The sequence below is a fragment of the Macaca mulatta genome, chromosome 5 (assembly GCF_049350105.2).
Source record: "Macaca mulatta isolate MMU2019108-1 chromosome 5, T2T-MMU8v2.0, whole genome shotgun sequence".
Classification (NCBI taxonomy): Eukaryota; Metazoa; Chordata; class Mammalia; order Primates; family Cercopithecidae; genus Macaca; species Macaca mulatta.
Window position 1 is genome coordinate 127,841,140 of NC_133410.1, and position 13,695 is coordinate 127,854,834.

General features: G+C 41.8%; 1 protein-coding gene across 4 annotated transcripts in view; it reads right to left on the minus strand.

The window, feature by feature from the left end:
* SEC24D (SEC24 homolog D, COPII coat complex component) overlaps positions 1 to 13,472 on the minus strand; it is a 110,504-nt gene extending 97,032 nt beyond the window's left edge. For 2 of the 4 annotated variants that reach the window (XM_028848745.2, XM_028848744.2), the window contains exons 1-3: positions 13,399 to 13,472; positions 10,920 to 11,078; positions 2,645 to 2,774 (exon numbers count right to left, since the gene is read on the minus strand). In XM_028848745.2, coding sequence (XP_028704578.2) covers positions 2,645 to 2,774; positions 10,920 to 11,037 — 248 coding nt within the window. In that variant the 5' untranslated portion in view covers positions 11,038 to 11,078; positions 13,399 to 13,472. Of the gene's footprint in view, positions 1 to 2,644; positions 2,775 to 10,919; positions 11,079 to 13,283 lie in introns of all 4 variants that reach the window. The other 2 variants (XM_078002217.1, XM_002804183.4) reach the window with 1 other exon arrangement.
* Positions 13,473 to 13,695: the final 223 nt, after the last annotated feature.

Here is a 13,695-nt window from a genome sequence, read left to right on the forward strand (position 1 = left end):
TAACCCCAATTCTAACCTTCAATCCAGTATGCAAGTTGTAGTAAGTGAACAGTAGAAGACAGGGAGTAAAATCTGTCAGTACTTCCCTAGGAATCACCATAAAAGCAGCTTCTTTAAGCTGTCAAGAGATTCCTGAGCTGTCATGAGTAACTACATTGAGCTCTAAGGATGGACATGTTATAAACAGTGGACTTTTCAGCCAATGGAAATGATACTGACAAATGCTAAGGTGTTGAGTCCATGGGCACTGTGCACTGGGAAAGGTACTCTGTATGCGTTAATCATTAAAATCCTCAAAACCATGTATTATTGTTAAAATCGTCATGAGCAAACTGAGGCACATAGAGGTTAGGTAACTTATCTAGCTAGTAACCGTCTAGGCCAAGATAAGCAAACATGTCCTGACTCTAGAGTCCTCCACTCTTCACTGGGCCAGACCCTGTGCTGGGCTCACAATCACAAAGTTAGGGCCTGCTTGATGGCAAAGTCTATGGTTTACTCACTCTTAAGCAACCTACTCAAGTGAAATAAATGGCAATAAACAAAACAAAATCAATTCCAGGCTAATACCAGTGACCAAAACATTTTTCTAAACTTGAAACCAGCTGTTCAATCTCTGTATTTCTTTTTAAAAAAAAAAAAAAATCTGAGATGCCTGGAAGTTCACAACAATAATTTTTTTTTTTTTTTTTTTTTTTTTTTTCATTCCTTAAGACAGGGTCTCCCTCTGTCGCCCAGGCTGGAGTATAATAGCACAAACACAGTTCACTTCAGCCTTGACCTCCTGGCCTCAAGCTATCCTCTCACCTCAGCCTCTGAAGTAGCTGGGACCACAGGTGCATGTCACCATGCTTGGCTAATTTTTTAAATTTTTTGTAGTGATGGGGTCTCATCATGTTGCCCAGGCTGTCTCGAACTCCTGGGCTCAGGCGATCCTCTCGTGTCAGCCTCCCAGAGTGTTGGGATTACAGACGTGAACCACCACACCCAGTAATGATGAATTTTTCTAGGTCTTCTCCCCTTTACTTCTGGACTGAGAGTTCTATATTCTCATTTTACAAGTGAGGAAAATGAGGACGGGCATGGCCAAGGAACTTCACCAGTGTCCACAGGTGGTAAACTGCTGGAACCAGAAGAGGCGTCTTGCTTCTCCGTCTTTTTGCTCTTCCTCTCTTGCCTTTCTATCACTCTTCTGAGACTCAGGGCAGTAGGGTCAAGTCCCGAGTAAGGCCCTTTGACTTCTTGCTCCAAGCTTAAACTACTATCACACTTAATGACCTACCCTCTGCATCCCATAGCTACCATTTCAACCGGCAAATGTTATCATGACAAACAAGAGCCAGCAAGTGCCAAACTCACAAATGCCCTGTAGGAGAATTAACCTGATGACTTAAAAAAATCCCGGAGGGAGTTTTCCTATTATGGAGGACTATAGGCTTCATGAAAGACCATGACTAAAAGGCTTCACCATTAGGAGGGTCTAGAGTCACATCTAGGGGTTACTGCCCACCCCTCCCCACCCCCAAACCTTGCTACCTGAGAAGGAATCTGAGAAATGAAGCCTCTGGGTAATCCTTGGAGAAACTCCAAAGCAAACACTGCCTGTGGCTTGGCACTGGCGTGGCACAGGTTCTCGGCAGCTACACCTCACCGGATAAACAATAATGGGATTTCTAACAAGGAAGGTTTGATGCTGGCTTCTTTCCCAGGGACTAGTCCCTAGTGGGCTGCAGGCTCTAAATATTTCATACATCTTGGCTTCTCCAGGCCTGCTTCCAACTTTTCTCTCCCTCAATTTATTATAAACACAAACACAAGATTTATTTCCTGTGTTGTTTTTACTACAGCTCTGCCTTTTGAGAATCCCTCACTGGCATCTGTGTGCCTTCCACATCAAGCTCCTAGACTTTACCATTGGCAACAATCTGATTTAATTTTAAAACATTTATTAAGCACCCATTGGCACTAAGCTCAGTTCTGTGAAGGATCCAAGAAAATAGAATGATTTAAAATTTTATTCAAGAATATAGGCTGTGGGCATCTAAAGGAATTAGAAATTGACATGAAATTCTAAAACAAACTGAACATAACTCAAAACTAAAATGTATGGTACTGACACAAGTACTTTTTGATACATTTTAAAATACCTACTAATATTGTCTTTTTCCTTCATAACTTTTCTTGTTTTTTTTTTTGAGACAGGGTCTCACTGTGTTGCCCAGGCTGGAGTGCAATGGCACAGTCATAGCTCACTGCAGCCTTGACTTCCCGGGCTTACAGGATCCTCCCATCTCAACCTCTCCAGTAGCTAGGACTACAAGCATGCGCCACCAGGCCGGCTAATTTTTTCTATTTTTGTAGACACGGGGTCTCACTATGTTGCCTAGGCTGGTCTCAAACTCCTGGGCTCAAGCCATCTGCCCAACTCAACCCCTCAAAGTGCTGGGATTACAGCCGTGAACCACCATGCCCAGCCATAACTTTTCCTATTGCTTTGTTTCCTAGGGCAGTTATCTAATAGATCCTTTCAGGGATGTAGACATTTTAGTCAAACTTTCAACCAATAAACATATAAGCTTAGAAGGTATTTCTGAAATCATATTAGTTGAATATACAAACGAAGGCTGGAATCTACCTAGCTCACCTTTGTTGAGGGTGACCAGCAGCATGAGCTCCATTCTGACCAAACTGATGGGGCCCAGGAGGTGGAGGACCCGGAGGCAACATTCCCCCAGTGGCAGTGACCCCCAAAGGCCCTGCTGGCTTCATCATACCTGCAAGAGAGGGGCATGAATTTAGAAGTGCATTAAAGTACAAAGAGAGATGAAGCAAAGTCATTAGGTTAAAAATGAAAACTAGGTGGAGGAGGAGGGAAATAAATGGATTAGAACAAAATCTCTTTCAAGCTTAACCATCACCTACAGACCTGTCAATACCAGGCTCTGGCATGAGTATTTGACTATCATAATGATGAAAGAGCAGAAAAGAAGGGAACCATTTTATCACTAAACAGAAACTAAAACAGAAAAAAATAAATTTGCATATGACAGAGGCATTTGATAAAGCACACTATCACGCAAAGAATACTAGAACGCGCAATGAAAAACGTCAGTTAGATATCAGAAATAAACCTGGAAAAAGCAGGAAGGGTCATGGTAGAGCATTCTAACTATAACTAAATGGGACATGGGGGAGAACACTAGAAATGCCTTTGACTTACAGCACAACAAAAGCAGATGGGGAGTAGGGTCTATCTTTCTAAAAATCCTGAGCACTTCCTTCAGAGCTTAATAATTTTTCCAGGATCCTAAATAGCTGGATGATAAACAGCTGGGGGACTGCTCACTGAGAGTCAGACTCATCATGCTTGCTCAGACAAAATATGGGACCACATGCAATTAATGAATGCTTCTGGGAATGACTCTTTTCATTTATTAGCAGCTCTTCTCAAATAGAGACCTTTAAAGACTTCTCTTTGGAACTGTCTTCAGACATTTCTGTCTATTCTTCTCGAGAAATTGCAATAGAGGAGAGAAATCACTAGGCTTGGATTAGAGCAGTTCAAGGCCCCACATGGTTACTTATTAGTTGTATGACCCTGGGCAAGAAGCTTATCTTTAAGGACCTCAGTTTTCTTCCTGCAAAATGAAAGTCTTAGACTAGATTACCTGAGACCTCTTCTAGCTTCTAGAAAGAAAAAAAGAGAAAAACTTCAATTCTTCTATCTGCTCTCTCCACTTGCTTGTTTTCACTTATTCAATTTACTTTTGACCATACCCTGCTCTCTGGCAAGGTCTTCGATGACCACCTAGCTGCCTGCTGTGCACTCCCCGCTTTCACTTCGTCGTGGTATTTCATATTAACATTTCCTTTATTCCCTCAGATAGAAAGTTTATTCCCTTGGATAGAAAGGAATTGACTGATGACGTGTAGTCACCCAGGAAGAGTTTCTTATATTGTCATAATTGCTTTCGAGAGAATGCTTTCAGATGTTTGCATAATCTAAAATGACAGGTATCCACAGAAGTGCCAGTCTTCATGAATAATACTGAAACTTTTACAAGGTTTCTTCTCTTAAAATAGGATTCCTTAAACTGAGGACATTTTTATATTAATTCTACATAGTTTTACTTAGCAAATTCATATACCATTATTTTCAATAAATACTATCCTTATAACACTACATTTTAATACAAAGTTCTAAACCCCAAACCCAGCAAAGTTAGAAAAACATGAGACTTGCAGTCACAGACAACTTTGAATTTATGACTCTGATAAGATATTTTATTTTTCAGAGCTTCAACTTGTAATCCCATGTCATGGCAATAATATTCCCTAGCTCCAAGGATTGTTCTGAAAATTAAATGAAGCAATGGATATGACAGTTTTCAAAACAGCTGTTTCATCTTCCCTGGCCATAGCCCCTGCTCTCTTTTCTTAAGCATTTTTATTCTAACAAAGCATATGCACCATAATTACAAACACATTTATATTTTCATTTTAAAAACATTATTTTGGACAAATGTAGGCAATTCACAACAGTAGCATTAATATATTTTCAACTTCGGTCTTCTTTTTTTTTTTTTTTTCTTTCTTTTTCTTATTTGCCTCCCGGCTCTCCAAAAATATTTCCCCCTTTTAAAAAAATAAGTAGGATAATAGCAATTTTCACGAAAACCCCTATAAACATGTCTAGAGAATTAAAAAAAAAAACAGCTCTGATAGATGCAAGCAGAATTTATACATCAATCTTACTGTGCTCTCTCTTTTGTTTGGGAATCAACTCTATGACAATGATTCAAATCATTCTGTGGCATTCTCAAATCATTCTCATTATTATTCAACATACACTTAAGGTGCCTTTGAGCCATTTGAGAGAAGAGACAACCATGTAAACAAATCATTACAATGTCTTGTGATGACTGTTACAATATGCAGAGAGACTACCTAACTCTTCCTGGGGGAATTGAGAAGAGTTCAAAGAAGGACTGCTTGAGCTGAATCTTGAAGGAGAAGCAGTTTTCTTCATATAGAAGACAGGATAAGAAGGGATTCTAGTTAGAAGGCAAAGCTTGAGCAAAGACATGACAGAGATGGCACAATCAGGACAGGGGAAAGGCTTGGTGTGGAGAGGCTGGGAGGGAAAGTAGCCAGAGTGGAGGCTGTCCAGGTTGGCTGGGGTCAGACTGCAAAGTCCTATGTGTCACTTGCACTCCACCCCCAGGGCAAAGGGAAGTCAGTATCATTGATATCTGCAAAGTCATAGTCTTCCCCCAGCCATGTTATTGGCATTTTCAAAAGTACTCAAACACAAAGAGAATCAGGTTCTTTATAGAGCAGTATGAGAATTTTAATAGGAAAGGAACACCATGCAATGAGAGTAAGCTGTTCTTAGACAAACTCCACCAAAAAAAAAAATCTAAGATCACAAGTTGGTCTCTAATACAGTGGCAGATACTATAGACCAGTAAACTCAACAATTCCAATCCCCTTCTTACTTGCTTTTCTATTAATATTAATACACCGTCTTGAGGTGGAAAAGTGAAAATTCCTAGACTGCCTTACAATTTGTTTTGCCTTGTGCTCTAAATTCAGCAAAGCAGCACACCTCTGGGAGACTCTGGTCAGCCTGGTGGCAGAGATGATTCTCCTGGGGGAGAAAGGTGGTGACTTCTGGTGGAATGGTCCTGCATGGGGAATGTTCACCTTCATGGACCACATACTCCCAAGTCTGGTTCTCTGCCTTTTTCTGATGTTTTGTTTCCTTCCTGATACCCTTTAACAAATCCCTTTCCACTAAAGGGTACTGTTATCAGCAAAGGAACACTGACCAAACCACATCACAGAAAAGCATGCCTTGAATTTGGTCCTGGACCTGACAAACTAAAACAAAAGTAAAAGCCATTTGTTGGGGGCAAAAATGTTTATCTAAAATAAACAAAGATAAGCTCCCTATTATATGGGTAGAATTGTAATGGCTATGGTCCCTAAAGCACCGTGCTGGATGGTGCACCTATATCAGCTCACTATTAGGAGCCCTATCACCACCCCACAGCCCCTGTCCTTGTTATAGGACATTAATAATTCTTAACTCTCTGTCTCCAGACCAGTGTCCTCAACCAAGGGCGATTTTGTCCCTAAAATAGGACATCTGGCAATGTCTGGGACATTTTTGGTTGCCACAACTCCCAGAAGGTTGGGGGAGGTACTACTGGCATCCAGTGGATAGAGACCAAGGATGCTACCAAATATCCCACAAGGCACAGGATGGCACCCTGCTACCCTCCCCCAACAAAGAATTCGTTGGCCTCAAATGTCAATAGTGCTGAAGTTGAAAAACCCTGCTGCAGAGAGCAGTACGCCCAGCTGTAACTACTTCTCCACACTTACTAATGTGCTATGTAGCTTTCTAAAATGTACATACATTGGATTGTGACCCTTCCCAGATTAAATCACTTCAGTGGCACTCTACTGCCCTTACAATAAAGTCTAAATTCCTTAAAATGATCCCACATTTCCCCACCAGTGGCATCTCTCACGGTTCCCATGCTACTCCCCAGCCATGCCAAATGTCTTGCAGGTCCTGAAAAGTACCGCCTTCCAATCCCAGCAAACTGCCTCCTGACCTGGCCAATTCTCACTCATGTTTCAAGGCATTCCCTCCAGGAAGGAGCCCTTCCACCCTACGTCTTGTTCAGGCGCCCCTGCCGCGTGTTTCCATACCACCCTCTACTTCCTTTACAATAGTACTTCCCCCCAAAATTGTCATTGTTAATTTATTTAGTGCATTTCTCACTAAGTAAACACTATGAGGACTGAGATTAGGCTTATTTTATTCAATGTCATATTACCACAATTATTTTGTTCATCAAATAAATCTGTTAAATTTGTGGCTGGGTGCAGTGGCTCATGTCTGTAATTTCAGCACTTTGGGAGGCCAAGGCAGGAGGATGCCTTGAGGCCATGAGATCGAGACAGCACTTGGCAACATAGTGAGACCCCATCTTTACAAAAAAAAATTTAAAATTAGCTCGGCATGGTGGAGCACACCTATAGTAATAGCCACTTTGGAATCTGGGGCAGGAGGATCATTTGAGCCCGGGAGTTCAAGGCTGCAGTGAGCTATAATCTCGTCACTGTAATCCAGCCTGAGTAACAAAGCAAGACCCTGTCCCTTAAAAAAAAAAAGTGTTAGTATACAGCACTAGCTTTACAAAACCACAATGAATAGGCATAAATGGAGATATGATAATGTGAGCAACACAAAGCAAGAGTTAGCACTGGCCAGATCTACAGTGGAACAGATATTTCAAGGAATCACAACAAGTTTGCTTGTGTCTGTCAGGAGACCAATAAAAGGATCACTAAAAGGTTAGACAAGACACATGAAGACTGAAGATTAAGGTATCTAAGGTTATTCAGCACAGTATAATCAGAGATACAAGAGATGGGGTAATTTAGTGAAAGTCTTAAATAATTAAACCAAAACACCATAATATGCATAGAAAGGTATATTTGCAGAGAGTATAATAGCCTGGTTATTCACCTGATATTTAATATCCATTAAGTAAGGAGAAATCAGTTTAAATTAAAGTGTGAAGGATTTAATCCAACAAAGACAGCTTTTAAAAATACTGGTAAGGCCAGGTGCCGAGGCTAACTCCTATAATATCAGCACTTTGCGAGGCCAAGGCGAGAGGATCACTTGAGCTGAGGAGTTCAAGACCAGCCTGAGAAACACAGGGAGACCTCATCTCTACCAGCTACTCGGAAACTCGGCAAGAGAGCAAAACCCTGTCTCAAATAAATAAATTAATTTAATTTAATTAAATATTGGTAAATACCAGAGTGTTTTGCTAATGAGTGCTACAGTTTGTCATTCACTTCATTGAATAAACATTTATAATTAGCTCAATTTAACCATTCCACTGTATACATATTTCAAAACAATATGTTGTATATAATATGTATGTATATATAGTTTTTTATTTGCCAATTAAAAAAAATTTTTTTAAAGCAGTCATGAGTGCCTTCTCTGCTCCAGGAACATCTACTATAGGAACATCTATTATAACACAGTATGGCAAATAGTATAGAGGCCTACAAAAGTATTAGAACACAAAAGTAGAATTCAAATTAGATTTGCATGGTATAAAAAAATCCCTCTGGCTCAGGAGTTGATGGTTTGGAAAAAGGCAGTATTGGAGACAGGGATAATAGTTACAAGATCATTTTAGTAATCCATGTGAGAGATGGATGGATTGAACAAAAAGAGTAACAGGAGAATGGAAAGGAGAAAGCAGGTAGGAAACCTGTTTACAATCACTCCAAAAAGATTTGGGAGACCAATTGCATTGGAGGAGGTAAAAACGAGGGAGAGGTGTTTTTGTGTGTTTGTTTGTTTGAGTCTCACTCTGTTCCCCAGGCTAGAGTGCAGTGGCATGATCTTGGCTTACTGCAACCTCCTTCTCCCTGGTTCAAGAGATTCTCATGCCTTAGCCTCCCAAATAGCTGAGATTACAAGCATGTGCCACTACGCCTAGCAAATTTTTTTTTTCTATTTTTTTAGTAGAGACTGGGATTCACCATGTTGGCCAGGTCAGTCTCAAACTCCAGGCCTTAACTGATCCACTTGTCTTGGTCTCCCAAAGTGCTAGGATTACAGGCATGAGCCACCACGCCTTACCAAGTTTGTTTTTGTTTTTGTTTTTTTTTAAATAAAGTTTCTGGTGTAGATCACCAAATAAATGATGCTAATGAGTGAGATCTGAAATGCCAGAAAACATAGGCTTCCACGATGAATATGGAATTGTTTTGGGTATGGTGATTGTGACATGCCTCAACAAAGGTGGACAACTGGAAATATGGGTCTAGAGCAAGCTCTTCCAACCCATGGCCCACATGTGGCCAGGACAGTTTTGAATGTGGCCCAATACAAATTTGAAAACTTTCTTAAACCATTATGAGATCTTTTTGATTTTTTTTTTTTTCAGCTCATCAGCTATTGTTAGTGTACTTTATGTGTGGTCCATGACAATTCTTCTCCCAGTGTGGCCCAGGAAAGCCAAAAGACTGGATACCCCTGGCCTAGAGCTTAGGAGAGGCATCTGGGCTGGAGAAATAGATCTGAGAGACAAGCACTTTCCGTGAATGATCCAGCTTAGGGAAAAATCTACAGAGTGGGAGAACAGTGGTGAAGATGGAACATGGAGGGAGAAGCAGCAACACTTAAGGGTCATGTAGAACCCCTTCCAAAGAAATGTCCAGAAAGCGACCAAAAAAAACAGGCACAATGGTTTACACCTATAATCCCAGCACTTTGGGAGGCGGAGGCAGGTGGATCACTTGAGGTCAGGAGTTCAAGACAAGCCTGGCCAACATGGTGAAACCCCATCTCTACTAAAAATACAAAAATTACCCGGGCATGATGGTGGGTGCCTGTAATCCCAGCTACTCAGGAGGCTGAGGCAGGAGAATCACTAGAACCTAGGAGGCGGAGGTTGCAGTGAACTGAGATCGCACCACTGCACCCCAGCCTGGTGGACAGAGGGAGACTCCACCTCAAAAAACAACAAAAGGATAGTGTCGTTGAAACCAAAGGAGAAAAGAGTTTCATAAAAATGAGAGTGGTAAACAGTGTCAAATACAAAAGAGGACAGACAGCGCAATGTCTTCTGCTTGAGAAATAGGACACCGATAGTCCTGGTGAGGGAAGTGGAAGTGTGGATGGGGTGACAAACTATGGAGTATAAACTATGCTGAGCCATGGAGGGAAGGAGAGGTAAAGGTGGAGATCACCAAGCATAGTGAGTACTTTCTCAAGAAGATGCCTGTGAAGAGGGAAGGGTGAACAATACAAAGTGTTATACTTAGGTGTGTATGCAGTTTGTTTTTTGTCTTCTTGAGAGATGTGGGTATGAATCCTAGTGCTACTACTTGCTATCTGTGACCTTAGACAAGTCACATGACACCATGACACCAGACATTCAGTTTTTTTACCTGCAAAAATAACTTACTGCATAGCACTGTATGAGGATTAAATAAGACAGTACAGGGAAAGCTTTTAGGGCCAGACTTCAATATATCATAAAAAAAGAATAATTTATAATTATCTTCATAAATAAATGCTGAGGAGAAATGAACCACCAGATAGAAAGTGGAGGGGTTAATGGTTTCTACAGGATCCAGTAAGGCAAGATTATAAACCTTCTGGAGAGGACTGTCCTGAACAAGAAGAGGGAGGCTTCATCGGGACATCTTTAAAATCTGGGGAGGAATAAATCATAAGAGTGATTTTCCACAGGTAATTCACAATCTCAGAGCATCTTCTGCAGCATACTCTGTGTGGCTGCTAACATCAAGCCCCACTACAGGGAGTCCTTACCCCTTGCTGACTTTGCACTATATACATTCTACCTGGCACAGCCTGGATCCCAGATATCTGAGCTAGTTCCAGTGAGTCCTGAGAGTTACTCATTGATTTATACAAGGTCCATTTGTATAAAGAATTGTACAAAGAATTATCCTCACATATAACTGATGGGCAGATTAATCTAGGGCCAATCCTAGACAAGGATACATAAATTTAATTCATTTATAAATTTAATTCTTTTTTTTATTCAATGTTTACAATAACCTTACACCACTAATTAACAGCAAGAACAAGACTCACAGTAAAAATAAAACAGGAAGTGTTTGTTTTAGTCTATAGTTAAAAACCAAACTTGTATTCCATGCAATAACCAAACTAGTGATGTAGAGTTCTGCTATGAGAGCCTTTTCCAAATGATCCTGTAATCTCAAGCCATTTCATTATATAATGATCATGCAATGCTTTCAAATCTCCTCTTTCAGAACATCTTACATCTCTGAGCCTGAGAACTAAATAATCACATACAAGTCAAAATAACACACTTTACCTGTTGGAGATGCTGTGTGCGATGGATCCCCATAGTGCCCATAATGAGGTGGAGAAAGGCCTATTCCAGGCTGAGGCTGAGAATATGGGGGTGTAGCCACGTAACCTTGTTGACTCATTATGAAAATATCATTCCAAAGGATAAATCTACAAAAGAACTCTGCAACAGAGAAACAAGAAACATGTTACCAAGAGAGTTTGTCACTTAAAGCTATTAAAAATATAAACACTGTTAATACATGTTTATGATGGTTTGAAGAAAAGTACAATTATCAGGTACATGAGAAACCTTTGTATTATACAATGCATCATTATCCCCTAAAAAGAGTCTAACCATAGCTCTCTGAAATTCAGTAAATCACTTCAATAATTCTGGGCAAATTCTCAAGCATGAGACCTGAATAACAGCTCCCAACCACTTTTTTAAGGGTAGCCTGAAGCATTTTGCAGATAGTCTCTCATAAGTGTTCCTATGATTTTGTGCTTTTGGTTTCCATGGTCACATTTCAGCACAGAGCACACCATGCCATTCAACTGACTGACCACCATAACTGCCAGTAGTCTGCAATTAGATGTTTTATGACTTATGTCTTTTTAGTGCTCCTCTAATTAGTTATTTTAATCTAGTCATTAGGACAAAGAGAAATCATAGTCCAACAAACATAGCAACAGATAAAGTTGATAATAGGCTTATGAGTCATAATTAGACCAAGCCAGGTGGTCACTATATCCACTTGAGTATTGTCAGTGGTTTTTCAAAGGCGACAGAATTTCTTTCTAATTTAAATGATATCACATCTCTAAGAACATATGCACCTATATTTAAGGGACTAAGGAAAAAAAGTGTAATTTTGTAAGTGTGTAGGCACACACATCACAAATATAACAGACTCATCTTTATTCTTTTTTTTAATCTTGATTCTAATCAGAACCCAATTTTGCTTTAAATTTTCCATTTTTTCCAGGTTTTAACAAAAAAAGAGATTTTCATAGGACTGATGATTTAAAAAAAAAAAATTTTAATACGGCAGAAAATGCTTTGAATCCTGGCAAGAGAAGTGGGTTTTCATTCTATATCTGCCATTTAACTGTGTGACATGGAATGAGCTGAAGAACCTCTCTAAGCCTCAGTTCCTTCTTTTAGGAAATGAAGCCTTTTCAGATTTCCACTGATTCTACAATTTATCTCCAGTTTATTTGCCCCATACAGGTATATTCTTCCTTTTGTTCTTTTATTTGCTACAATTGAAGATAAGAGATCGGTGGTACCTGCTAAGACTTAGAATCTGTCTATACTCAAGAAATAACATCTCAAATTTAAAATGTGAAGCCTAAAATTTGTGATTTGATTTTGTTTCCATATTAAACTATAAGTTTCCAAAATAAAAGCAACCATGTAAAAATACTGTGAGATCACTTCCTTCTGGGAAGAGGAGAACTGAAAAGGAGGAGAGAGGCAGGCAAAGGCCTTCTGGTCCACTTTGTTCCTGACAACCCTTTTTTCCTCCGCCCACTTAGCAGAGAGAGACGTGGCAGCCTGAGCTTTGGTCAAGCTCATCCAACCAAGCAAGAGCACTTAGGAAGTCGGCACGAACACACCTAAGTAGCAGCCTGTTGCTGAGTGACAGAAAAGAGAGGCTGAGATGGTCACTCCAAAGAACAGGAAGCAGCCAGGTCCCTCTGAACTGGTACTGAGAGGAATCAGCTTCCTCACGCTACCCAGTTTGCCACGTCAAACTTCCTCACACAGAGCACCAAGTTAAAGAAACCTGACTCAGCTTCAAGCGGCGACATGGCAGAAAGACACTTGGCATGAGCAGGCCTAGGATCAAAATCTGGGGAGCCCCAATCCCAGAACGGCCCCCTGGCTCACTGTCACCCAGCAACTCTAGCCAAGGTGCACTTCTAACCCTGGAACAAGTTCGTATTTGGCCAGATCAGTTTCACTATTCGGATGTCCCGAAGCTTCAAGATATAGTTGCCATTTTCACCATGAATACATCCAACATTCCCTTCCTTCAAAAAAGGAAATAAAGTTGATAAGGAGACGAGAAAACCGCTGGCAATGACATTCGAATGGTGGTCACTGAGGATCCTAACTAGGCAGTTCCTGCATCCCAAGGCAAAAGGTGGGGGCGGGTAAAAAATGCCCACGCCCACCTCCTTCTCCCCCATCCCGCCCGCCTCACTATTAAACTGCACTAAAAGGCTAAAGGAAAAAAGAATGAGGTCTTCTCCCGCCGCCCCTGCCTCAGGTGGGCACCCGGTCTCCCGCCTTGTCCCCGGGCCGGGCGCGGCAACCCGCTCCGCTGTGCCTGGGCAGGGGCTGTCCCGCCTGAGCGCGTCCGCGGGTGCGAGGCTTTACCTGCTCCCGCTCCCGCACCCCGCGGGCTTCGGAGCGCCGGCGGCTCTGCGTCTACTGCCGGCAGCCCTCGGTGGCCCGGCTCCCGCTGCGGCCGCTTCTCCCCCGAGCCTCTTACCCGGCCGGCGTCCCCTCAGCCTGGTCTCACGCTCGGAGTTGCAGCTGGGCTGGGAACTGCCACGTCAAACCCTCTCCCGGCTGCGCGCCCCCAGCGCCGGGCTTGGACCCGCCGCCGCGCTCCCGCCTGCGCACGCGCACAGCTACCGGCCGCTGCGGGGCGGGGCCACCGGACTGGCCCAGCGAGAGGCCGAGCGACCTCCCCCTTTTCGCTTTTTGCCTTTTTCCGGTTTTTTTGTTTTTTGGTTTTCTTTTTCCCGTCTTTTCTTTCCTTCCCCTCCCCCTACAGGTCAAAGCC